Source organism: Falco biarmicus, chromosome 10 (genome assembly GCF_023638135.1).
Source record: "Falco biarmicus isolate bFalBia1 chromosome 10, bFalBia1.pri, whole genome shotgun sequence".
NCBI classification, from domain to species: Eukaryota; Metazoa; Chordata; class Aves; order Falconiformes; family Falconidae; genus Falco; species Falco biarmicus.
In genome coordinates this window covers 19,105,098-19,129,040 of record NC_079297.1, presented here as the reverse complement: position 1 = coordinate 19,129,040, position 23,943 = coordinate 19,105,098, and the positions used below count along the sequence as shown (strand labels likewise).

At 62.2% G+C, this 23,943-nt stretch overlaps 5 protein-coding genes across 9 annotated transcripts; 3 read left to right on the top strand and 2 right to left on the bottom strand.

Annotated features, from left to right (window-relative positions):
• Positions 1 to 3: 3 nt before the first annotated feature.
• Positions 4 to 1,816, bottom strand: MRPL16 (mitochondrial ribosomal protein L16). The gene is made up of 4 exons (XM_056353370.1): positions 1,688 to 1,816; positions 1,289 to 1,354; positions 1,015 to 1,163; positions 4 to 529 (listed from the first exon to the last, which is right to left on the bottom strand). The coding sequence occupies exons 1-4, from the start codon at positions 1,728 to 1,730 to the stop codon at positions 44 to 46; spliced, it is 744 nt and encodes a 247-aa protein (XP_056209345.1). The 5' UTR covers positions 1,731 to 1,816; the 3' UTR covers positions 4 to 43.
• Positions 1,817 to 2,067: 251 nt separating this feature from the next.
• Positions 2,068 to 4,490, bottom strand: CBLIF (cobalamin binding intrinsic factor). The gene is made up of 9 exons (XM_056353353.1): positions 4,173 to 4,490; positions 3,857 to 4,036; positions 3,556 to 3,699; positions 3,315 to 3,458; positions 3,037 to 3,212; positions 2,782 to 2,956; positions 2,465 to 2,606; positions 2,267 to 2,385; positions 2,068 to 2,187 (listed from the first exon to the last, which is right to left on the bottom strand). Exons 1-9 carry the CDS (start codon positions 4,465 to 4,467, stop codon positions 2,126 to 2,128), a joined length of 1,437 nt encoding a protein of 478 aa, XP_056209328.1. The 5' UTR covers positions 4,468 to 4,490; the 3' UTR covers positions 2,068 to 2,125.
• Positions 4,491 to 6,533: 2,043 nt separating this feature from the next.
• LOC130155751 (zona pellucida sperm-binding protein 3-like) lies at positions 6,534 to 9,578 on the top strand. Its single transcript, XM_056353354.1, has 9 exons — positions 6,534 to 6,616; positions 7,082 to 7,254; positions 7,757 to 7,869; positions 8,067 to 8,170; positions 8,283 to 8,454; positions 8,575 to 8,686; positions 8,791 to 8,971; positions 9,061 to 9,225; positions 9,308 to 9,578. The coding sequence occupies exons 1-9, from the start codon at positions 6,550 to 6,552 to the stop codon at positions 9,556 to 9,558; spliced, it is 1,338 nt and encodes a 445-aa protein (XP_056209329.1). The 5' UTR covers positions 6,534 to 6,549; the 3' UTR covers positions 9,559 to 9,578.
• Positions 9,579 to 11,307: 1,729 nt separating this feature from the next.
• LOC130155757 (membrane-spanning 4-domains subfamily A member 12-like) lies at positions 11,308 to 14,350 on the top strand. 5 transcript variants are annotated; one of them, XR_008824217.1, is made up of 7 exons: positions 11,308 to 11,454; positions 11,649 to 11,768; positions 12,177 to 12,233; positions 12,547 to 12,678; positions 13,239 to 13,345; positions 13,422 to 13,505; positions 13,832 to 14,350. XR_008824217.1 is itself a non-coding variant. In XM_056353373.1 (7 exons), exons 1-7 carry the CDS (start codon positions 11,365 to 11,367, stop codon positions 13,850 to 13,852), a joined length of 618 nt encoding a protein of 205 aa, XP_056209348.1. In that variant the 5' UTR covers positions 11,308 to 11,364; the 3' UTR covers positions 13,853 to 14,350. The 5 variants fall into 5 exon arrangements, 4 of the variants coding, with proteins under 4 accessions (XP_056209348.1, XP_056209350.1, XP_056209347.1 ...); XM_056353373.1 differs by having other exon boundaries at positions 13,232 to 13,345; XM_056353375.1 differs by having other exon boundaries at positions 13,422 to 14,350.
• A 6,948-nt stretch (positions 14,351 to 21,298) lies between these two features.
• On the top strand, positions 21,299 to 23,815 carry LOC130155755 (membrane-spanning 4-domains subfamily A member 15-like). The gene is made up of 7 exons (XM_056353371.1): positions 21,299 to 21,421; positions 21,605 to 21,778; positions 22,113 to 22,232; positions 22,466 to 22,522; positions 22,991 to 23,143; positions 23,297 to 23,416; positions 23,603 to 23,815. Exons 2-7 carry the CDS (start codon positions 21,608 to 21,610, stop codon positions 23,609 to 23,611), a joined length of 630 nt encoding a protein of 209 aa, XP_056209346.1. The 5' UTR covers positions 21,299 to 21,421; positions 21,605 to 21,607; the 3' UTR covers positions 23,612 to 23,815.
• The last annotated feature ends 128 nt before the right edge of the window (positions 23,816 to 23,943 follow it).

Genomic DNA, 23,943 nt, shown 5'->3' with positions numbered 1-23,943 from the left:
GTGGGGAAGGTTTAATTAAGGTGGCCCCCTCCCCAGCCGCTCATTACACCCTGTGTTTCAGAAAGAATTTGCCCCAGTAGCGTCCCTTTAGATGCAGGTCGTAGGGGCTGAGGTACTTGCGCATCCCTAGCATGTTGGCAGTGATGACGCGCTCAAAGGTCCAGGGATTTTGGTTGTTGAGCCTCTTCTCCTCCTCCTCCTGCTGCATCTGCTGGAGGCTGTCGCGGCTGACAGGGATGGCAGGGAAGGGCAGTTTCCTGGCCACTTGCGTGAGGAAGGGTTTCACCTCCCCGAACTCACAGCGCCCACCGACCTCCACCACCAGGCACCCACTCTTCACTGCCGTCACATAGCGGTCGATGGGACCCTTGCCGCCCCCCATGCGGTGCCCCAGGCTTTTCCGCGTCACTGGCTTGTAGGGGGCTGGCACACGCCAGATGGCAAACATGTTCTTGGGGTCCATGCTGCGGCCGATGGTCAGGCGGATCATCTCGAAGTGGCCCCAGTGGAGGTAGCCACCCCCCAAGGCCTGCGGGGGGAGGACAGGGCACCTAAGGGACCAGGTGCTGGCAAGACAAGGGGGACAGAGGTTCCCCGATCCTGGCCCTGCATTAGCAGCCATCACCCTTCTCCTCCCCACGTGCTTTTGTGGGGGGGAGCAGCCTCCCTGAGGATGTCTCAGAGCTGCCTTTCCAGTTTAAGCTCGGTGTTATGTCCTTTATCCCCTCGCTGGAGAAACTGGGGCCCTTCCTCATGGGGGTAGCTCAGTTACTCCAGCTTTTTGGAGCCAGTCTGGTGCCGGTCCCCTCCAGTTGCTGGCTTGTTTGGTGTTTTCACTGCCCATGGAAGGACTCAGCACCAACCAGACGGGGGTCTCGAGCCTGGGGGTGCCCACTCCTGCACCCTCCCTACCTCCTGCCCAGGCTGCCCAAACGCAGCCCCTGGCCCCCCTGGGCTTCCCCCTCGCCACCCCCACGGCTCCAGCTGGGGGACGCAGGACCCCACCCCGCTCACCAGGATCCCGTACTGCCCCTGGGTGAAGTGGGTGGCCTGCCTGGATGGGCCGCGGATGTCACGTAGCTGCCGAGGCTCCCGTCTGACCTTGGGCACTGCCGGGACCTTGTCCACGAACTTCAGCTTCGTCCTCTCCGGGAAGGTGATACCTGCCAGGGGGCCAGCGTGTGAGGGCCACCGGCCCCAGGACACCCCGGGGCTGGGTGGCAGCCGATTGGGGGTGCCCCCGCCACCGCCGGGGGGTGTGTGTCTCCCCGCCGCACATCCCCCTTACCGCTGTAGTCCGGGGGCAGCACGTACTTCTTGAGGCCCGCCCGGGGGACGGTGACAGCGCCGGGACCTGGGGACAGAGCGGGGACTCACAGCGGGGCCTGATGCACCGGGGGGGGGGGGGGGGGGGGGCGGCCTCGCTTCCCGGGAGCTGCTCTGGCAGCGTCGGGGTGATTCGGAAGGGTCCCCGGCGGGCCAGATCCCAACACCCCCCCCCCCAGCCCCTACAGCCGGCCAGCAGTGCCAGACCTCAGCGCCTCCCCGTTAATGGCAGGGGGCCCGGGCGTCTCGGTGTCAGAGCTGCGCCCCCCGCCCCCGCTCATCCTCGCCGGCACCCGGGCTCCCGCGCCCGCTCCCCCCGGCAGCCAACGGCCCCTGCGGGCACTGCCCGGGCTCCCCTGACCTCCTCGGGCCAGCAGCGGCCGCGGGAGCCGCCATCGCCACATCGCCCCGCCGCGCCGCCGGCGGCCGGAAGTGCCTGTAGCGCACCGCCCTGCGGCCACCGCGAAACCAGCCGGCGGGGAACACTTCCGGTAGCGCCGTCCGTCCCACTGGTGTCCCCCGGGAAATGCGGCGAGGGAACATTAGTTCCGGGAGGTGGGCTCGACGGAATCCCTGCCGTGTCCCTCCACGACGCTTTCCCCCGGTGCCCGCCACCCTCGGGCCGGGCAGGAGCCCCGCTGAGGCTCCCATGCCCCTCCCAGGCCTGCCCTGGCCTCTCCCCATGCCCTGCAACACTCCCCCACCCTGCACCGCTGCCTCAGAGGGAGACACACAGGGGTCTGTGCTGCAAGTGGCTCTTTATTGCCTCCGTGGTGGGTCGTGGCATCCCTCGATGGCTTCAGTAGGTGCTGAAGACAGCCTGGATATGCTCCCCCATGTGCGGCTTGTACGTGCCGACCCCTGCGGCAGAGGAAGGGGCATGAGGCTGGGGCACAGCGGCCCCGGGTACAGCCCCCAGCGCCCCCCAGCCCGGGCCCACCTTCCTGGAGGGCGTCCTGGCCGCTGAGGAACTGCCAGTATGTCCTGTCGGCCGAGCTGGCGGCCAGCCCGTGGATGGAGACTACCATGGGGCCCCAGGACGTCTGCTCCGTCTTGAAGCTACCAGCGAAGCGGGTGGGCTTGGAGCTGGGCTCGGGGATACCCTGGGACCCCCTGCCCCAGCCCCTCTGGCTCTCACCTGAACTTGTTGGGCTCCTTCGCTGCCGCCTCCTGCAGCACCCTGAGCAGCGTGGAGCCGCGTGGGACCTGCACTGAGATGGTGTAGCTGAAGTGCTTTCCCCGCAGCTTGTTGATGACGGAGTAGTGCACCGTGATGGAGGCTGCAGGGAGGCGAGAGGGGCAGGGTGGGCACCCAGCGCAGTGCCAGGGGGCACAGTGCAGGAGCATCATCCCCACAGGGTCTGGGGGGGCTCTGGGCGGCAGCAGCCGTACCTCTGTGAACCCCAGCTGTACCCAGCTTTGGGGACAGGAACAACTGTAAGCTTGGGGACATACCAGCAATGGCGTCGCAATCCACATGAGCCGCTTCCAGGTACGACTTGCCCACGAGGGCAGGCAGGACCTGGGCAATGGCCATGGGCAGGCGGTAGTCATGCTTGTACACCACCGAGAAGGCCTGGGTGCAGTCCCACTCCCGTGGGGCATAAAACTTACTTGTGGCCCCCAGTGCCTGTGGAGGAAGTTGGAGGTGGCGTGAGCAGCCCCTGGAGCAGGACCGGGCGGCCGGGACACCGCAGCCCTCACCCATACCTGCAGGGCCAGCCCCATGCTGTAGATGTTCCCAATCATGCCATTGCCTTTCTCCTGCTCGTCGAGGAATTCGTTGGTCACTGTCGACAGTGCCTCCCAGAGCAGATCCTGCTCATCCTGGAGATCCACGTGGCTGTACGTGCATGTCAGTGCCAGCGCCGCCACGGCACGGGTGTCTGCAAGATCCTGGCATCACTGCCAAAGCCACCGGGGCAGAGCCGCCGGGAGCAGGGCTTTGCCAGTGGAGGGGACGTGGCGGGGCCGGAGGGGTCCCTTACCCACGGAGATGTCGCTCTCAGGGCTCAGCACCTGCTTGGCCAGCATCACAGATGGCTCTCGGTAGCCACCCGCCCCTGCCAGGCATAGGGCCAGGGCGTCCAGGCTCACGCTGTACAGGGTGGTTATTGGGACACCCTCCGTCTCTACAGAACAAAGTGCGGCGAGCTGATGGCAGGGCCAGGGTGTGGGGTGGGAGATGCTCCCCAGTCACCCCAGTCCCCCACTCCCACCACGGCGTACCCAGGCTGGCCATCTCCTCATCCGTTTTCTGCTGCAGGATGCTGAGCAGGTCGACAGTGTGCCCAAGCGCGTGGACTTGCTGGGGGTTCTGGCAGGAGGAGAGGAGGGCGAGCACGTACAGAGCCACCTGTCCCGAGGTCATGTCTGCGGGGACAAGAGAGCAGCGGGGCGGTGTGGTGGGCTGGGACCCAGCACCCCAGTCCCTGGCCAGGGCGGAGGGAGCCGGCAGTGCCAAGCCTGCGGTACCGGCTCCACCAGGACCGGGTGCTGCCATAGGGGTGCACCCCCTGCCCCTCCCTACCTTTCTGGGCTTTTTTCACGGCTTCCTTCTGTATCTGCTGGAGCAGCCACTGGCGGGCAGAACTGTCGGTGGCCCCGGCCAGGTTCATGGCCAGCAGGATGCTGGGGTTTGGTGGCTCATCTCTCTTGACAGAGTCCTCCAGCTGGTGCAGCAGCTTGGAGACCAGGTGGTGCGGGGCGACTGGAGGGAGAGGGGCCAGGCACACCGCTGGCATTCAGTGGCAGGAGGTCACTGGGGACCCCATGTCCCCTCCACGCAGCCCCTCGCAAGGTCACAAGCCTCTCTCCGCCACCTCCGTGGGAGGGCTGGCACTCACCGCAGCCGTGCGCGGCCGTGCTGCCTGCCAGCGCCAGCAGGACCCCAATGCCAAAAGCCACGCTGAGCAACATCTCGTCCTCAGGGCAAGCAGGTCCACTCAGGCCAGCAGAGTTCCGTGGGCACTCGTCTCTCTTGGGCGTCCTCTCTGCTTTTAGCTGCTCCTGGTGCCCTTCCCCAGTCATCTGCCCTCCCACTGCTGCGGCAGCACTGCCAAGCACCGCCAGCTTATCTGTGTGCCCAAGGGTGTCCAACAGAGTTGGAGGGTCATGGCTGCGGGGACAGTGATTTTCCATTTGCGGTTACTGAAATCACCCGTGGAATGTCCGCGAGCCTGTGGGCCTGGGTGGGATTCATCCCAGGGCATGGAAGAGTGTCATAGCAGGACCTCCCCCCCTCAGTCATCAACCCAAGGTCCTGGGAGCCTTGCTGGAAGCTCACCAACCATATCCCAACATACAAGAAGGCTTTGTACTTTCCAGGAAGCTACAGCCCTGTTAGTCTAACCTCAGTACCCGGAAAAATGACGGAGCAGGTCATCCTGGGTGCTACTGAAAGCATTCAAAGAACAATGCCACCACTGAGTGCCACCAGCTGGGGCTGACCAAGGGAAAGTCCCGTCTTATCTGATGTGATATCCTGCTATGATAAGGTCACCCACCGCATGGATGACGGGAACGCGGGGGATGCTGTTTTTCTGGGGTTTGCAGTTTTGATCCTGTCCCTCACAGTGTCCCTGTGGACGAGGTGTCCAGCTGCCATGCCGGGTGACAATGGGGCTCAAAGGGGTGCAGGGAATGGGGCTACAGCTGGCTGGAGACCAGTCGCTGTGGTTGATAGCAGACTGGGAGCTGCTGGTGACTCTCTGGAGGGCCAAGAGCCCTGCAGAGGGGGCTGACTGGGGGGAGCGTTGGTGGCGTGGTGTAACCCCAGCTGGCAGCTACGTGCTGTACAGCTGCTCGCTCACGCTGCCCTGCTCCCTGCAGAGGGGTGGGGGGGAGAATCAGGGGAAAAGATGAAACTCAAGGGTTGAGAGAAGAACAATTTAATAATTGAGGTAAAATAAAACCCAATAATAATAATAAAAGTATAACAATTGTAATAAAAAGGAAGGGGAAAAGAATAAAATCTAAAGGGAAGAAGGGAAAAACCCCAAGCAATGTGCTCACCTCCCGCTGACCGATGCCCAGCCAGTCCCTGAGCAGCAATCACCAGCTTCCAGCCAGCCCCCCCCCCCAGTTTTTATACTGGGCATGACATTCTATGGTATGGAATGTTCCTTCGGCTAGTTGGGGCCAGCTGTCCGGGCTGTGTCCCCTCCCAATTTCTTGTGCCCCACCAGCCCTCTTGCTGGCAGGGCCTGAGGAGCTGCAAAGTCCTTGGCTTGGTACGAACATCACTTAGCGACGACTAAACACTTCAGTGCGTTATCAGCGTTATTCTCATACTAAATCCAAACCACAGCACCGCAGCAGGTACTGCGAGGGAAAAATAACTCTTATCCCTGCCAAAACCAGGACAATTGGGCAATTGTCAAGGGTGGGGAATTTAACAGGAACAAATACCAGATTCTGCACCTGAGGGTGCACTGGCAGGGACGTTCCTTACTGGTGTCAGTGACCATAGCGGCTGCGGTCACGCAGCAGGTCTGCCCCCAGCATCGAGCTTGGGGCAGGGGCAGCCATGGGGGGAAGCGGGATGTGGGGGCAGCGCTGGGTCCACCACCAGGTCACCTGGTGCTGCAGGCTGCTCGCCATGGGGTGCTGGGGGGTTCCCACCCCTGCGGGACCCACCATAGGCTCCCAGGGGAGAGAGGGTCCAGTCAGTGCCAGGACCAGTGCTGCTTGTCTCGGTGCCTCCCCATCGCCCCTTCCCCTGCCTGATGGCCCACGCCAGAGCTGGGGGGCAGCCGGGATGGGGAGGGTAGGCTGAGGGTGCCTGGGTGAGCTGTGTGCCCCCTTGTCCCAGCGCAGCCCAAGGAACAGGGGTTAGTGCCCTACTGTGCCTCAGTTTCCCCAGAGGCTCTGCTCTGCTCCAGGGACATGCCCATCACCCTGCGTGCAGCGACCAGCCTGCTTTTGGGGCAATGAGGGCAGCACATTGACCCCCCAGTGACTGACCCCCACCTTCTCCATCACTCCCCAGGCTGGGACAGGGACTGGGACCAGGGAAAGGAACAGGGACAGGGACCAGGGCCCTCGGTTTGTCCCCCTGGGAGGAGGAGAGCTCTGCAGAGACGAGCCCCAGGTGGGTGCAAGGGGCTGGGGGTGGGGCTGCAGGGACCACCCAGCGCCCCATTGGGAGAGCTGTGGCCCATCGACCTTGGCCCAGGTGTAAAAGCCATCAGCAGGGACTGCTTCTCCCCCTCCTCTCTCACCATGAAGGCTTTTGCAAGGGGCTTTGTGCTCGCTCTTGTGGCTGCAGCCTGGGCGCAGGATGCCCTGGGTAAGGGGCTGCTTGGGGGGAGTCCTGCTGGGTCTGGCTGCCCTCTCCAAGGGCTGTTTGCTGTGGGGTGGTGGGCACCAGCAATGCCTGGCTGCTGGGGGAGGAAGACTGTGGGCTCCTCTCCACCCCAGGCAGGGCAGGTCTGTAGGTCAGGCTGCCTCATGTACCAGCCATGGGGCTGAGGGGCTGGGTCCTGAGCGAGGGAAGCTCTGGGGTGGGTCCTGTGTCCCCCCACATCCCCCCATGGAGGCTCTTCAGGAGCATCATAGCCACATGGGTGCCCTGGGGGGACAGCCCAAAGCAGCTCAGCCCCTGGGGCCACCTCTTTCCCCATCCTCCCCAAGGCTGTAAGTGGTAAAACAGGGGGGCTTGAGGTCCACTTGTGCCGGGGGCTTGTTCCCCTGGGAGCAGGCAGCCTGGGGGTCCCTAGCAAGCTGGCTCAGCCCCCCTCTTTGCCCTACCTAGTCTCTGTTACGTGTGGCCACATGTGGCTCTCCGTGGTGGTGCCGGCTGGGCTCCTGGGGAGCCGTGTGACCGGTGGGGAGCTGACTCTGGGATCTAGCTGTGGGGTGACGGCTGCTGACCAGGACGGGTACCGGCTGGAGCACCCGCTGGAGGGCTGTGGGACCACCCTGCAGGTGAGGAGCCAGGGGTGAGGTGTCCCTGATAAAGCCGCTGCGGCAGCAGGGACCTTCTTGGCATGGGTGTAGGATGGAAGAAGGGGGCACGGTGTCCCACAGGGGAGGGACAACATCAGGGCATCCTTGGCCGTGACTGCTGAAGCCCCTGTGGCTGGGGAGGAAACCACGAGGGGAGGGACAGGCATGGTGGGTCCTCTACAACCATCAGGGTGCCTGTGCCGTGGTTGTCACTGCACCCATGTGCTGGGTGAGCACCAAGGCTGTCCCCATGAGCCCTGCTGTCCCCACGGGGACAACCACCCCTTTATGCAAGGGTGGGAGCGCTAGTTAAACTGAGTGGGGCCATTACCAGTGACCTGAAACCTGGCTCTTGCCATGTGCTGAGGGGTTTTCTGGCTCCTGGGCACACAGCACCCCTCCTGGGGTGCTGGGGACAGGAAGGGGACCCCTGCTCTGAGCCAGGTGACACCTCCAGCCCTGTGTCTGTTCATTCCCCCAGCTCCTCCCGGACAGCATCCACTACAGCAATGTCCTCCACTACCACCCCTTGGCTGGGGGGGCCGTGGCTCGAGCCAGACCCTTCTCCCTCCCTGTGGACTGTTACTACCCCAGGTAAGCAGGCAGCCCCATGGAGCCTGGCTCCTGCTGAGCCCTGTGTGCCCACGCTCCCTGGGTGAGCTCCACTGTGGGACCCCTCGGTCCTCTATCTCCTGGGCAGGGAGGGTGCTGGGGGTGCCTGTGCGCAGGGATGTGCCAGGTGGGGGTGCCCAGGAGCCCGTCACCCCACTTGAGGATGCTCTGCGGTACAGGATGGGCAGTGTTTCATCCAGGGCCATCCAGCCCACCTGGGTCCCCTTTGGCTCCACCATCGCTCACCAGAGACCCCTGCGCTTTGCCCTGGATGTATATGACAGTGAGTAGGGACCCCCAGACCCCCTCGTTGCCCTGTGTGTGGTGGACACACCTGCCTGGCCAGGGCCCTGGTGTGATGATGCTTGGGGCAGCCACAGCCATGTGCCTTCCAGGTACCTGGTCCTCCCGCCTGCTCCAGCCCACCTATTCCCTGGGGGATCTGATAAATATTGAGGCCTCGGTGAGAACCGACCCCCGCCTGCCCCTGAGGGTCTTCGTGGATGAGTGTGTGGCCAGCCCCAGCGCGGCAGCACGGCTGAAATACAAGGTCATCGCTGACAACGGGTGGGTGCCAGTGCTGGGCACAGCACGGTGGCTGCTGCCCCCTGAATTGCTGCTCTCCACCGTGCTGGGACCCTGCGGGGGGCGGCAGTGCCTGTCTCACCCTGTTTCCCACCCTGGTAGGTGCCTGCGGGATGGGCAGCTTGGTCGCTCTCGCTTCCTACCCCAGCGTGGAGACCGCTTCCTCCGCTTCCAGCTGGACACCTTCCTCTTCCCAAACTCCTCCGGCAGCCAGGTCTGGGCTGGGGGTGTGAGATGCCACCCACCCTCGCAGGGAGGGGGTGATGGGTGGAGAGCCGTGGGGCAGCTCGGGGGTGAACAGGATACTTGTCCCTGCAGATCTACCTCCGCTGTCACCTGAAGGCTGTGGCGGAGGGGGCTGCCAGCACTGCTGGCAAAGCCTGTTCCTATGACCGTGTGGCAGCCGCCTGGCATTCCCTGGATGGGGCCGACTGCTCGTGCTGCGGCTCTCCGGCCGGCTGCGGGGGCCGGCGGCGGCGCTGGCTACCTGGGAGCATGGGTAAGTGTGGGGTCCCCACCTCGGTGGGATCTATGTGCCCTATGAGGGGTGCCTGTACCCATCGGTGCCTGATGGGCTTCTCCTTGCAGGGCTCCTTGGGGAAGCCAGCATCCGTGTCGGTCCCCTGGGGCTGCTCTCAGCTCTGCCTGGTTCGTCCCCCGTGCCCACGGAGCTCCCGACTGCACCGGAGCCCAGCACGGCTCTGCCTCCCCACCCCTCCATCCCTGTGGTGCGGGGGGAGAAGAGGGACTCTGGTGAGTGTGAGCTGGCCCGCGGTGCTGGGGGGTGGCTGGGGTGACCCTGCTGCCCTCCTCACCCTGCTGCCTCCCCCCACAGGGCCAGCGCTCCCTGTCCCTGGCACCATGCTGGCCATGGTGGCCATGTGCTCCATCCTTGCCGCTGTGGCCATAGCTGGCTGCTACTGCTCGGTGCGCCGCCGCCGGAGTGGGCACCAGCTGGGGGGGGCCGAGGAAGATGTGGGGGAGCGCTCTGCTGTGGCCATGACCCCTACCACAGCCAGTGGTGCCCAGACCATACCTGGGGACCCCCCGCTCTTGTGGACCCTGCCATCGCTTCCTTCTTTTTAGAAATAAACCTGTGGCAGAAAGGCTGTGCCAGGTCAGTGTGGGAGGGGGCTGCAGAGCCTGTGTGCTCCCCTAGGGGCTTGGGGTGAGTAGGGGTGTGTGTGATGTGTCCCCAGTGCCTCTGTGTACCCCAGAGGGTCCCTGGGGTGCTGCCAGACAGCCTGTGCCACTCACCATGGGGTGGGCAGGAGGCCTGGGTCCTCAGCAAGTGTGGCTTCTGTGCCGTGGCTACCTGGGAGCCAGCCAGCGTGGGGGGACAGCATGCCAGTACCCCTCTGCCTGGGCGGTGGGCAGAAAGCATCCGTCCCTGATGTAGGGATGCCAGTGCAGTGAGGCAGTGCAGCCTCCTGCCCCGGCATGGCTGCAGCGTCACCTCCCCTGGGGATGCTCTGGTGGGGACTGGGCCAGTTTGCAGGGAAGGAGGGGCAAGAGCGGAGCTCTTGGGTGGGTGGGGGGAAAGTTAGTGAGCTGACAGACACCTCAGCTCCTGTGCTGGGTGTGAGGCTGTGCAGCCTTAGGCTGCTGGGGGAGAGGGGCTGAGGGGGTCTCACTGTTTCCCCAAAGCTGCTTGGCTATGGGGGTGGGGCAGGTCCCTGGGCTGGGGCATGAGCCGTGCCTGTCCTCTGCTGCTGGCGGGCTGTGCCTGGTCACGGCTGAGCCCCCTGGACCCTCGCCGTGTGGGTGCTGGCTGCGTGGGCAGTGCCAGGTGCAGGGTGATGGTGTGCAGGGCGGTACCACGTGGCCCCCTCTGTCCATGGGGCTTTATTTACTGACTCTGGTTTATTTTTCCTCCCTACCTGGGGTTCTTGCCTCTTGCTTTTGGCTGGACACCCCGAAGCCACCGCAGTGAGGAGTAGCTGGCTGGTGGGGGAGGGATGCAATGGTGACGGGACCCCCTCCATCACAACCAGGGAGCAGGGACTGGCTGATGGGCAGCCTGGGTGCCCCCCTGCCTGGGGAAGGGGTGCTGAGGGGTCTGGAGCCCACAGCTCGGGGGGGGGGATTCCTGGCAGGGCCGTGCCCAGCCCTGCGCCCTGGCTGGGCGATGCTCTCCGCAGCGCGGAGGCGTTTCATACCTAATGGCCTTTGATGGATCTTTCTTCCAGGAACTCAGTGCAGAGAGCTTTTTTTTTAATTTTATTTTTTAATTTTCTTTCTAATCTCTTTTAAACACAGCCACGGGCTGGGGGGCAGCTCTCAGCAGGGCTTAGATCAGCTAAGGTGGCGGCAGCACTCCTGCTGTCCTCATCTCCCCTTCCCCTGGCCCTGAGTGGGCTGGGGGCTGAGCATCTTCTCGCTGTGGGGCCATGATGGCCTGCACCCCTTCCCTGAACGGGGAGGGCGGGCACAGTGGCCAGCTGTCCCCTCTCCTGCACCCGGGGTGCCCTGCTTTTTGCTCCCTACTGGAGGTGGGGTGGCTTTGAGTCGCTGCTTGTTTTTCCCCCACCTCACAGCCCATCTGTTCGATGGCCCTTTGCCACCGTGGGTGGGTGGGGGTGCCACCCGTGAGCTGCGCAGCCCCCCCGTGGGGCGGGGCACTGGGGTCCCCGCATGGGTTGCAGAGCCATACGGTGGGGGCTCATCCGTGGGTCGTGGGGGTCCGCCAGTGGTCGCGGAATCCCCGCACGAGGCTGGGTGGTGGGGACCGCCTGTGAGTCGGGGACTCGCGTGGGCTGGGCGGTGCCCGGGGGGATGCCGCAAGCTGTGACGTCAGCGGCGCTGCGCCAATGGGCTGGGGGCGGGGCGGGGCCGGGCTGCTCCGGGGGGACCGAGCTGCTGCGGGCCGGCGCGGGGTGTCCCGCTGCCCCCATGCAGGGGATGGGGAGCCTGCGGCTGGGCAGCCGCGCCGTCATGTACACGGCCGAGACCCTGCCCAAGGGCAAGAACCGGGTGATGGGGGTGAGTCGGGGGGCGAGGTGGGGGGCTGGCACACCTGGACACCCCCCACCCCACCCCCGCCTCCAACCCCCTGGGCTTTCTGCCCCACCGAGGGATGCTGTGGCCCCGGAGCGGCTCGGGGACCGGGGCACCCCCGTCTCCGCGGTGTGTGTGCGGGGGTGTTGACCCCAGCCTCACCCTGCCCCACGGCACAGACCATCCAGATCATGACCGGCTTCATGTACATCGGCTTCGGGATCGTCCTGACCACGCTCACCAGCGTCTACACCTCCGTCTTCGTCATCGGCGAGATCCCCTTCCTGGGCGGCGTGTCCGTGCGTAGCTGGGGCAGGGGACGGGTGCCCACGGGAGAGAGATGCCCATGGGGAAGGGATGCCTACAGGAGACGGATGCTCACCAGGGAAGAATGCTCACCAAAGAGAGATGCCCACGGGGGGAAGGATGCCCACCAGGGAGAGATGCCCACTGGGGAGAGATTCCCACCAAGGAGGTGCCCGCCAGAGTCCCAGGAATGGGGACAGGGGGTTCTGGTTCAGCAGCTGTAAAGCTCAAGGGCTAACAACAGACAAGGGGGGGTCACTGTGCCCCCGCGAGCTGTGGGGCTGTGCCTGTGGATAGCTTGTTAGTGTTGGGTGGGTGTTCAGTGCCCTGTGGCTGTGCAGGTTTGGGGGGCTCAGGGTGACCGTGGTGGTGGCTGACTGTCCCCCTCTGTCCCGGTGCAGTTCATCATCTCAGGCTGCCTCTCCATCGGGGCGGAGAAGAGCCCCACAGAGTGTGCGGTGAGTGACCCCAGGGATCCCCACCGCTGCCCTGTTTCCTGGATGAAGGGATCCTGGGAGGCGGGGAGCTGCTCGGCCCCAGGTGAAACCCACTGGGGCAAGGCCACATTTGAAGCTTGTGTCAGGGTTATTTCTGGAAACAAGCAATATGAAGGAGGAAAGGAAAAAAACAACCCAATGACAGCCTGCGCTGTTACCCATGGCCAGTCCCCCAGGGCTCAGCCAGGCAAAGCCAGGGTGGTGGGTGTCCCCACGAGCTTTGGGGTCTGACATCTGCCCCAGAGCTGCCCCCAAAGCCTCTCTGCACCCGCAGGTAAAGGGCAGCCAGACCATGAACATCATCAGCGCCATCTTCGCTCTGCTGGGCATTGTCGCCTTCATCGTAGACCTCAACCTGAACGGGCTGTACCGCTCCAGCTTCGACTACTACAGCTATCTCATCCCGGTAAGCGGGGGCACAACTGGCTCCCCCATCTCTGCCTTAGGAGCAGCGGTGCCCAGGGCTGGCTGAGCCTGCCCGGATGGGGCTAAGCCTTTTGGGACCTTCCCCTGTCCCCTTTTCTATCCTTTCACCCCCCCAGGGGCTGTTGTGCCTCCTCCCTGGATGCCCCCTGAGCCCCTCCGTGGGAGGGTCTTTGCCAGGCTCCTCTGCGGGGTTCAGCTCCATCACGGTTGGGAGCCCGTGGCCGGCGGCACCCCGACCACGGGGCCGTCTGCCGGCGCGGCGCCGTGCGCCTGACCTATTTTAGGCTGATAACTCGGGAGATGACTCACGCCCTGGATTCTCCCAGCAAGCCGTAGAAGCGGCGAGGCAGAGGGCTGTGAGTGAGACCTTGGCACCTGCGGAGCCACAGCTGCAGTGCTTGGGTTCAGTGGGAGATGGAAGAGGGGAACCCCAAAATCCTTGCCTCAAAATGTGGGGTGGCGTCCACCCTGTGGGGCTGAGCCCGGGTTTCCTCCTCCTGGGCATTGCTGATGGGGCTTTCCCCATCCTGGAGCTCGCAGGGAACGGGATTTCCATCGTGCTGCTCATCTTCACCATCCTGGAGTTCTGCATCGCTGTGGCCACCGCTAATTTCTGGTGCCGGGCCACCCGTCTCAGCTCCAATGAGGTAGTGCAGGGGGGCGAAGGGCAGTGGGGCTGAGCCCCGGCCGGACCCCCAGCATTGTCGTGCCCCCCTCCCCCAGGCCATGCTGATCGTACCCAGCACCACGCGGGTGGACCTGGCAGTGCCACCGGCTGACCTGCCGCAGCCGCCCAGCTACACTGAGGTGATCCACGATCCCAAAGAGCAGCCCAGCTAGAAGTGGAGCCGGGGCTGGGCTGGCTCCCAGGAGCAGCGTCCGACCCCTGCCTGCATGACAGACCTCCTCCCACCACCGACGGTGCCTCCCCTGCGCCGGGAAAGCATGTCACCCATTCCCGGGAGCACCCAGGCACCTCCACCTCCCGCATTGGGCGCTGCTCCAGGCATGGGCGGGTGTGGGGGGCAGGGGGGAGGCCAGAGCCCCCTCAGACCCCACGGGGTGGTGGGTGCCAGGGGCCATCCAGAGCCCTGTCCCCTCCTAGAAGCAGCAGCTCTTTGGTTTCTTTGCAGCTGGCCGCCCCTGAAGTCTAGCGAGGTGCTGGCCCCAAGGACTTCGGTGCAGGGTCCTGCCTCCATGCTCCCGAAACCATCCCCAGCCAGCTCCCCATGCCCAGGGCTATGGCATCCTCTTCCTACTGCGCTGCAGGTGGGGACACACTGGTACCCCCTCCTGAAAGCCAGCAAGCACCCTGGATTTGCCCCCTCCTCGCCCATCTCCTGCCCCCGCGCTAGGTCACAAAGAGACACTCTTTGCCTGCTGCCTGCTTTGGAGAGCGGGCTTCTCCGGGGGGGGCGGGGGGGGGCATCTTGGGGCTTCACGGGGTGTTTCTGCCTATAAATACCTGGCTGGCTCCTGGGGTTCATTCATGTCAGGGATCAGGAGCTCCCCGAGGTCTGGCAGCCGTATAGCAGGCAGCTTACAGAGACCCCAACATGTGCTGGGAGCCGGGTGGGCAGCCGGACCATCTACCTCTGCTCATATCCAGTTTGCTTTATTTTATCTTTGAAATAAATGCTCTGTCCAATAAATGTGTCTCCTCGTTTTGGGGATTCTCAGCACAGGAGCTGCAAATCCCCCCCGCCCCGCAGAGCCACTGTATGTCAGGCAAAGGATTCATCCTGCCTGGCTTCAGTGGTCTCCTGTCCCCAACACCCTCGCCTGGTCTCTCCCCCCCCCCCCCCCCCCGTTACAGACACAGCAGCCCGGCTCGCTGTATTTAGTGCTGCTGGAGCAGCTGGTCTGCCAGCGGCGGTGACGGTGATGGCAGCAGCTCTGGGTTCTCACACCGACGGAGGAGCTGCTCCCACGGCTGGGGCTGCTCCTCGGGGTGACATGGGGACGCTGGTGGCACATGCTCCCTGTTCCCACAAGGCTGCAAACGTGGCTGGGCGATCCTGTGTGATGGGAATGGAGCAGAGGGACCCGGGGAGCGCTCCCAAACCTTACCTGTGCTGCAGTCCCTCCAAAATGTGTGGGAAGGGAAATTGAGACCAAGGGGCTCCTGGCCCATTTTTAACCAGAAGAGAGATCTGCTTGCTCCTGATGAGCTCGTTACCGACTTCCATCCTTAAGTAGCCCGTGGTGGTGGGGATGCTTGAGAGCCTCACAAGGAGGAAGGGTGGTGCTGAGCATTAGGCACAGTGTGCCGGTAGGTGATTGAAGCTTTATTTATCCTGAGCTCATGGAGAGCCTGGTGGTGGTTTTCAGAGGGGTGGGAGCAACCTGGTGACCTGTCGGTGCCCTAAGGGGAGTTCTCCATCTGCGCTCCCTCCCTGGGGTATCCTCACCACAGTCTGAGGACAGTGTCCCCACAGACCTCACCTCCAGCCCCAGAGCAGGGTCAGAGAGTGCCTGTTTGAACCATTTCTTTAGTTTTGGGTTGAGTTAAATGTTTTCTTTCTTGTTTCAAAAGCCTCCTCCCCATGCCCTGACAGTGCTCGCGCTGCTCAGCCAGAGCCTCATGGATTATTCACTTGCTGTCAGTTATTTCTGTTCAAGCTCTGAAAAAATAATGAGCTGGTTGAGTAGGAAAAGCCCCAGAGATTGGGGGAGCGGGATGAACAGGCTGTCTCTGCTCACCCCGTGTTTGCAGCCCATTATGGCTCCAGCTCCTCACCTGTGGCTCCAGAGCCTCCTGCACCTCCTCTCCCATGGCAGCCACGGAGGCTTTCTATCCCCGGGGGGGCCACCACGAAGCTCTGCCACCCCCCCATCCAGGCTGGCAGGTCCCTCTGGCTTTGGCCAGTGTGGTGCTCCCCTCTCCTTTGCCAGCATCAGGCTCTTTTTTTTTTTCTCCTGGAGCATCCCACTGCCACATGCTGAGCCACTGCTGGAACAGAGCCAGCCTCTTGCTGCTGCTGCAAAATGCCCCTTCCCGTGAAATCAGGCATTAGTGGGCGATAACCTAGAGCCCCTCAATCTTTAAACCCAGATTATCTTTCCAAAGGCTTCAAAGTTTTCTGCCATGTCACTGCATTTAGGTGCAGCTTTCTCTGGAAATGCAGGAATAGGTGTTTTAAGGCTCTGTGGAAATGTGTTCCTTCCCTATATGTGAATTTCTGCACATCTGCAGCCCTGAAACCTCCTGAGGAGAAGTGGGTACCCCCAGGGCTGGGGACAGTGGGTGGTAGGGACCAGAGAAGTTCTGGGCACCCAGCAGGGTGATGGGGAGGGACCTGCTCCGGGAGACGTGGTGCTGGTGAGCTGGGAGGGTGGCGATGACCAAAGGGACGTGAAAAGGGTGGCAATGTGGGCAGGAGAAATGCTGGGACAAAGGCTGGCAGCCACTGTTCCCTGCCAGTGAGGACGGGGCCTGCCGGGAGCCAAGTGTGCTGCCTCCCTTGCAGCATCCCCGGTAAAGCGGAGGGTGGATGGAGGATGCAGCTCTGCCCCATCCACGGGCTCTGTGCCTCGGGAGAGGGTTGGGGTGGGAGGGGGCTCCAGACATGTGCCCACAGCCCCATGTAACCCCACCATCAGCTCGGTCCCATGACAGGCGAAATGATGAGGGGGGCTGTGTCCCAGAGGCTCTGGGGGCTTTGCTGGTGCCTGGTCAGACCCCAGGGAGCCTGGGTTTGGGAACAGCCCCCAGACAGCGGGCAGGAGGGCTCCCAGGTGGTTACCGCTGGGGTTAATCAGCCTCAGAGCCCCAGAGGACAGCGGGCAGAGGAGGCGATGGTCCCTGTTCCCAGCTTGGCCACTGCATGGGGCTGAGGTGGGGATGCAGCCCCCTGGCCTGTGGCATCACTCCTGCATCTCCTCCATGCGCTTGTCCCACCGGGATGGGGCAGGCGGGACTTTCTCAGGGCAGATCTTCCTTGTCCTGGGAAACCCTGCGATGCCTCAGTGAAGTCTTGGAGATACGCTGGAGCTTTTCTGCAGCATCAGGATTTTTACTGGGAGGGAACCAATCAAAGGCTGAAATGTAGCAGGAAGGTGATGGACACATCTGGGACAGGCTTTAGGAGTGCTGCTGCTGCACCCCGAATGGCAGCGTGAGCCCCGCCTGATGCACTCCTGCCCACGAGCCCTTAGGGTGGTGCGGTGGGGGTTTCATGGAGAGCCGGCTCTGCATCTGCCACGTCTGCCAGCCCCTGGTTCGAGGGGTTTTCCATGGCACAGTCCCTGCTCCAAAAGATTGTCTCCGGTTGCATTTTGAGCTCCCTTCTCATAATGCATTGCCCTCCCTGTTCTGTCTCCTTGGGGCAGTTGAACTCCCTAAGGCATCAAAGAGCAGAATCATCCCACCATGGCTCTTCCCACCAGCACTGGAGCAGCACCTCGATTCGCCCTGTGCAACAAAAAGGGGAAGAACCCCCCCAGCAGGCAGCGATGCTCCCCCAGCCTGCCTCTGCCTGCTCCTGCCTCCCGATTTCCTAAGCCAGGGTGGCTACCTTGGTCTTCAACCTTGGAGGAGGTTCCCTCCACGGGTTTTCAGGACACAGAGCAGGGACACCACAGCTCACGGTCCTGGGGCTACAGACCAGCGTGTCTGCAGTGAAAATACAAAGGCTGGCACGGTCACTGGCCAGGGAGTGCTATGCCTCCCAGGGAACACGGCACAGATAAAAGCCAGCTGCTTTTTTAAAAAGAAAACCCTGAAACCTGTCCCAGAAAATGTGGCTTTCTCATTCTGGAACCAGTATCGTAACAGCCCTGTGAGAACCAGAAACATTTGGAGGCAGAGCAAAATGTTGACTTTTGGTATTTTTATGGGGATATAAAGTTTTTCACAGGAAGCAGCAACTTTCTGTGAAAAGCATTTCTCCATCGCAATCTATTTTCTTTGGAAAAAAGCAGGGCTTTTGGGGTTGGAAAAGGACTTTTGGTTCCACCAGGCTCGTAAACTTGTCCTGTGCTGGTGGGAGGGGATGCTGGGGAGGGCTCTCGCTGAACACCCCCAAGCCTGAGCACCCAGCCAGGCTTCCCCCATCCATCCCGTGGCATCCTAAGGGACACAGGACCGTTGTACTGAAACCATCGACGTGGGAGTCCCCAGGCGCTGGACCAGGTGTGTTTGCGCTCCTCCGGCCGTGCCAAAAGCCACGCTTGTGGGGCAGACGTCTTGCCCAGCACCAGCACTCAGCCCGTGCGTGAGCGGCTCCTGGAGATTTAAAAGGAAGAATAATCAGCAAAGAAAAGATTTCCAGCTGTCAGGAGAGCAAAACTCAACCTAAAAAAAAACCCCACAAAACCACCTAAAATCCAAGGAATGCATTGTATATATCAGCAAAGCCAGAAATTCCTGCAAATAAAGGGCTGGAAGGCTCCGCTGACCGGGCTTGCCACTTCCCCGCATCTGCTCAGCCAGACGCTTGAAAGCTTCACCTCCTTCTGGCATCTGTTTCCAAAATAAATTGTAACATCCTACCTTGGGCTCCTGCCATCCCCAGCTGGATCTGGCTTTATTTAGAAAGGGAAAAGTGCTTTCTCCACGGATACCTCACTTAGAAAGGGGTTTTGCTCAGCCATTTCACCAAGCCCGGCTGCTGGGCCCAGGGCAGTCACGGCTGTTTCTGGCTGAAAGACTGAAACTTCAGGAATGCTTTAGGAATCTGAAAAGGCAGATTTGGGAGGAAATCCACCGTAGCAGGCAGTTTCAGCTGGGAACACAAGCTGTCGCTAATGCTGGAGGACACCCTGCCTGTATAAAGGCTAAAGAGGGGATCCCAGCATTTCCACGGGTGCTAAAGTGTTCCTCACCCCTTGGTGCCGGAGCCAGACCCCAGCCAGCGCCTGGTGGGACTCGTTAGCACTGGGGTGTTGAGAGAGGCTTTCCCCCCAGAGAGGCACGCTGACAAGTTACCAGCAGAAGTTAAAGGCTAAGAGGCATCAGGAGTGCGATGAACAGGCGCGGCCGAATCTCATCCATCCCTGTGTTTTTCCTGGAAAGCCGTGCCGCCAGTTGCAGCCCTTTACAAGGCCAAGTGCTCGCTGTCCCGCCGGGGCTGCAGGAGAGAGGAACGCCATCGGTGGGATGGGGGAACGCCGGCAGCAGCCCCTCCCCAGCGTGCTGGGAGCTCTTTTCCACCTGACATTTTCCACCAGGGGAAATGGGGGATGCAGGTGGGCTGCAGTGCCCGGTGAGCCCCCTGCCCTCCCCTGCTGCTGCCCCTCCCAGAGGCGCTGTGAGCCCAGCCAGGCATCAGGGTGAGATGCTAGCTGCTCCTTGCTGGCTGGGTCTGTCCTACCAGCTTTTTTCTGGGACCTGATTTAGGCTGGTTTGGTGGGAGTAGCCCCCCAGCTATGGGCAAACCTTCTGGGTTCAGTGCTCAGCTGTGCTCTGGGTTTACCAGCTGAACAACCCCTGCTGCTGTGCAGAAAATCCTCCCGTTCCCCAGAGCATGGTAGAGGGTACAGACCAACTGTGTTCCCTCTTGCTAGCCAACAGGCAAGGAACTTGGGAAATGGGCTGGCTGTAAGGACCCAAAATGGGACAGGGGAGAGCCGAGACCCCACAGCCGCAGCCCAGCTGCTGAGGCTTGCTTGGCACTCTGCTCCCTCCTCTGCAGCACCATCCTGCTCCCAGGCTCGTGGCCATCACCCCAGTCAACACCAGTCAGTCCCCCGTTTTCCAGCTTGTGCAGCACGGATGAAGAGAAAGCCTTTGGGAAAAATCCTCAGGGAAACACAGGGTCTGCTGGGATGTGTGGCCAGACAGCTTCACTCCAGTGTCTCTGCAGACTTAAGAGCCAAGGATGTGGCCATACTGTTGGTCCCTCTGCTCCCCCAAAAGACACCGAGATGTGGCCACTTTCCATGACCTACAGCCTGTGCCCAGCCCTGGTACCACCGATCCCCTTGTTCCCCCCCCGGCCGGCCCGGGCTGGGGGGGCTGTGGCTGCTGACCTCTCGCCGGGGGTCGCGCCCCGCTGCTGGCCCCAGCGCTGGAAGCCTCTGCCGAGCTCTGGGAAGTGATGTGCCTCCAAACCAGGCGTCTCAGCTCCCTCTAGGGCCAAAGGAAAGGAAAAGGCGCTTCCAAAAGTTGCTCCACCTGCTCCTAAATCCTCAGCTGGAACGGGGCTGTGGAGGGTCCTGGCCCTTGCTGGGGCTGCGGTGAGAGAGGTTCGGGCAGAGATGGGGCATTGGGGCCCCTAATGCTGGTGATGCCGGTGGCTGCCAACGCGGGGTGAAGCCAGCCCGAGCCGAGAAATGCCAGAACCCTGTGCTCAAATATTCCTGTTCCACCAAGAAATAGCTTGAGTAAAGGCTTGGGCAGTGCTCAGACATTCGCAGCCTCCAAGGGAGGAAAAAGCCCAAGCAGGGTCCCAGGGCCATGTCCACCTGCCCTGCGCCCTCCTGCCTGCTCCCTGAGCCGGACTAGAGCATGTCATGGGTGGAGGTCGAAGCAAACCTCATCTTGTTTGTCCCTTGTCCCCTTCCCCTGCACAGCAGGAATGGGGGCCTTTGCTCCCTTGTGTGGTCCCAGAGCCAGAGCTGCCTGCAGCACCCAGCGCTGGGGCCTTTGCCAAGCACAGGGGAGAATGAGGATGAGAGGGGATGGGACCAGCACCCAGCATCCTACCCCACAGCATCCAACCCTGCACCCGCCGAACATCCAGGAAACCTGGGGGGTCCTTGCGGGCCAGCGCGGAGGACTGTGGCCCTCCTGGTGAGCAGATGGGGATGACGGCCACAAAGGAAATAGCTGTTTTCTGGCAGACCTGAGACCAGTGGCCGGCGGAGGGAGGAAGGGGGCCTCCGAACTTGCCCCTTGGGAGCTCCTCGCCATGTGCAGTGGCTCCGTTCCCAGGCTGAGCTCTCATTTCCTATCGTAAACAACTGCATCTCCTTTCCCTTCAGCTCCCACCGGGCCCACACCGGAGCCGTCCGGCACTGCACACCATGCTGCCGCCCCCCGGCTCGCTCCTGTGGGTGGGCTGTCCTCACCGGGGAGCAGACCCACGGGCTCAAGGTGCTCACAGAGGAAGAAAAACCCTAAAGAAAATTAAAAGGCAATAACGGAGCTTCCTTGGGACCTTTATAGACTAACAGGGTTTATGGTGTTTGTGCCATGTCCTTTTTCACTCTTTTTTTTTTTTTTTTTTCTTTTTCCTGTAAGTGGAATTGCCAGGGCTGTCTGTCTCGTAGTGGCTCTAACGAGGGCAGCCAAATGAATGCCCAAGCACCTCGTTAGGACCCTGCCAGGGCTGGCACGTGCCTAACAGAGATAATGTCTGAGCAAAGTGTCCACAGCTGGGGAGGGAAAGGACTGGGCACTGGGCAGAGGAGTCTCCTACTCAGAGCATCCCAAGGGGCAAGTGTCCAATGCCTTCCCCAGGCTGCAGTGAAGCCCTTGGAGGTGATGTGCACCTCGGGGTTGCAGAGCCCCTCTCCCCGCCTCCCTCTCCCCCCACCCTGCATGCACAGGCAGATGCACGTGGGGTTTTTGCCAGCCTCTCTCCCCTCCATTGGCAAAGCTGCCTTGTTGAGCAAGAGAGACCTGACGAGATTTCCATGAACAAACTTCCTGCAGGGAGCAAAGGGCAGAGGGACTGCATCCCTGCCTGACCACCACCTCCTGGGGAGGTTCGGACACCGAACGGACCACTAACAGTGGCTGTGGGGAGGAGGAGGAGGGCAAGTCCAGGCTGAAGGAGGTACCTGGGTGGGGGGTGAGGTGTGGGGTGCAGGACAGGGTGTGGGCCACCCTTGTAAGAGGCTGTCACGGCTTCTTGTGTCACTGCTTGTGTGGACACATCTCATGTGCTGGTCCCTGGGCAGGGTGGGAGCTGGCCTGGTCCTTCAGCTTTCCCGGCTCCCCAGTCCTGCTCTGCCCACAGGCGATGGCAGCCACAACGGTGACCGATTCTGGGGGCATGAGGATCATCACGGAGGTCATCCCGGCCACAGACCCCCGAGCAGCCCAGTTGGCCTCCAGCTCCGGGCCACCCACACCTGCTGTATCATCATTTCAAGTCAAAGGCTTCAGAAGGGCTCAGCCCAAGGCACTGGGGGTGAGACACAGTGTCCCGGGGGGATGGGGCACCTCGGGGACCGAGTATCCCCAGGGACTGTGCTGCTTGAGGTTGTCCTTGGCTGGGGCGGCGGTGACGGTTGGGACCAGCTCCTTTTGCCAGCTCATGCCACTGTGCCAAGCGGCAGCACGCCCAGCTGTGCCCAGTCCCTTCTTGGCACTGTGGGGCACAGCCAGGACGCGGTGTGGCCATGGGATCGGGTTGGGTGTGGCTAACAGCAATGGTGACACCCATCCTTTGCTGGTGCTGGCAGACGGGCAGCACTTTGGGCTCAGAGTGACTGGGGGGATGCCTCTCCCCCATCCTTCCCTAGACCATCCACATCTTCACTGGGATCATCCATGTCTGCTTCGGGATCATCCTGACAGCGTCACAGTACAGCACCCCTTCCCTCCCTGTGGCTAGTGGGGTCCTCTTCTGGCTCGGGCTCCTGGTAAGCAGGGATATGCCTGGCCTTCCTCACCATCTTATGAGGACAGGGGGATCTCGGTGGATCAGGGCACAGATCCACTCATCACCAGGGCCTCCTCTTAGACCCAGATACTCTAGCTGTCCCCTTTGGGGATGGAGTGGGTGTGCATGCAGCCCCAAACACAGCTGGAGGGGCACCGGGACATGCAGGGCGGGTGCCTTGCTGCTGACACCCTTCTCCTGTTTTCCGAGCAGCTCCTGGTCTCAGGCTCTCTCCTCGTGGAAAGCGAAAAAAGGGATAGCATCTTGCTGGTAAGGGGGTCGCCTGCGGTCAGGCTGGCAGGGACAAATTATTCCCCCCCATTGCTTCTGCAACTCCTGCCCCTTCCAGCGGCTGGCAGGACCCCTCCACAGCCTAGATTCACACCACAGGGTCTACAGCAAGGCACTGAAAGTGTGTCACACCCTCAGGAGGTGCTCAGCAACCTCCCCATCAAGCAGGGGTGGTGGTGGGGCAATCTTCCATGCTTCAGGGCCTCGTGGAGTCAGTCTCGGATGATGGAGACAAAAGGCATCACGGAGGGTGGCTGCCCTGGTTGGCTTGTCCAGGAGTATATTTGATCGGAGTTGAATAATCCAATTTGGAGGCACCCCTGCTCAGACAGCTCAAACAGAAAGCCCCAGGCAGCCTCTCCCTCCACTCTGTGGCACCTCGTGGGGGTCTTGGCAGGAGCAGAAGGGACATAGCTGCTGATGGCTGATGAGAAGTGACCCACACAGGTGAAGACCTGCTGCATCGTCAATATGGGGGTCATCCTGAGCACGCTGGTGGCCACTCTTGTCCACACCACGGCCATCACTCGCAACATCCCTGGCTGCGAGAATAAGCCGTACTATCTGAAACCTGACTGGTGCTTCGATGCTGAGAACAAGGTAGAGCCTCCTGGTTCATGCTCAGGTGGTGGGTCCAAGCCTCCTGTCACTGCATGGGACAAGCAAACAGGGCGATTGCTACACAGGGGAAGGGGACGATGGGTGCTGCCAGGGAACAGGACCTGCAGGACCTTTCCACTCTCCTCCCTACAGATGGTGAGCAACGGGCTGGATTCCATATTCATCATCTTCAGCCTGCTGGAGTTCTGCGCGGCAGTGGCGGCCCTGGCCTTCGGCTACGATGCCATCAAGCAGCATGACTACACACGCATGGTGAGGGGGCCCTGTTGCCTGCCAGAGCCCTGAGGGCACGTGGGACACTGGCTCTGGCGTTTCAGCAGCAGCATGGCAGCATCATCCACCCCCTTCTTTCCTCTGAGGGGCCGCCCCAGGCTGGTCGCCCACAGGGGCTTCTCTGCATGACCCCAAAAGCAGAATTTCTCCCTTTTCCTCTCCCAGGCGCTGTAGCCATGGCCAAGCTGGCAGCCGTCCCCTGTGAAGAACCACTGTGTGCCCCTGCCCTGCTGCAGCCAAGGTGCTGGAGCCGAGGGGGGTCCCCGGTGCCTCACGGTGGGGCTGGCCAGGGCCCTGCGGGGCCTCAGAGCTCTCAGCACCCCAAGCCAGGCCGCTCACCTCCGCGCCTTTGCCCCCCAATAAAGGCCTCTCCCCCCAGCCCAGCCCACGCGTCTCTCCGGGGCTCCCTCAGGGGCTGGCGGCCCTCACACTGCGGGGGCTGCGGCGGGAGCTAGAGGGCACCGGGCACGGGCCGCCGCGACGACGCGATAACAGGCACGCCGACA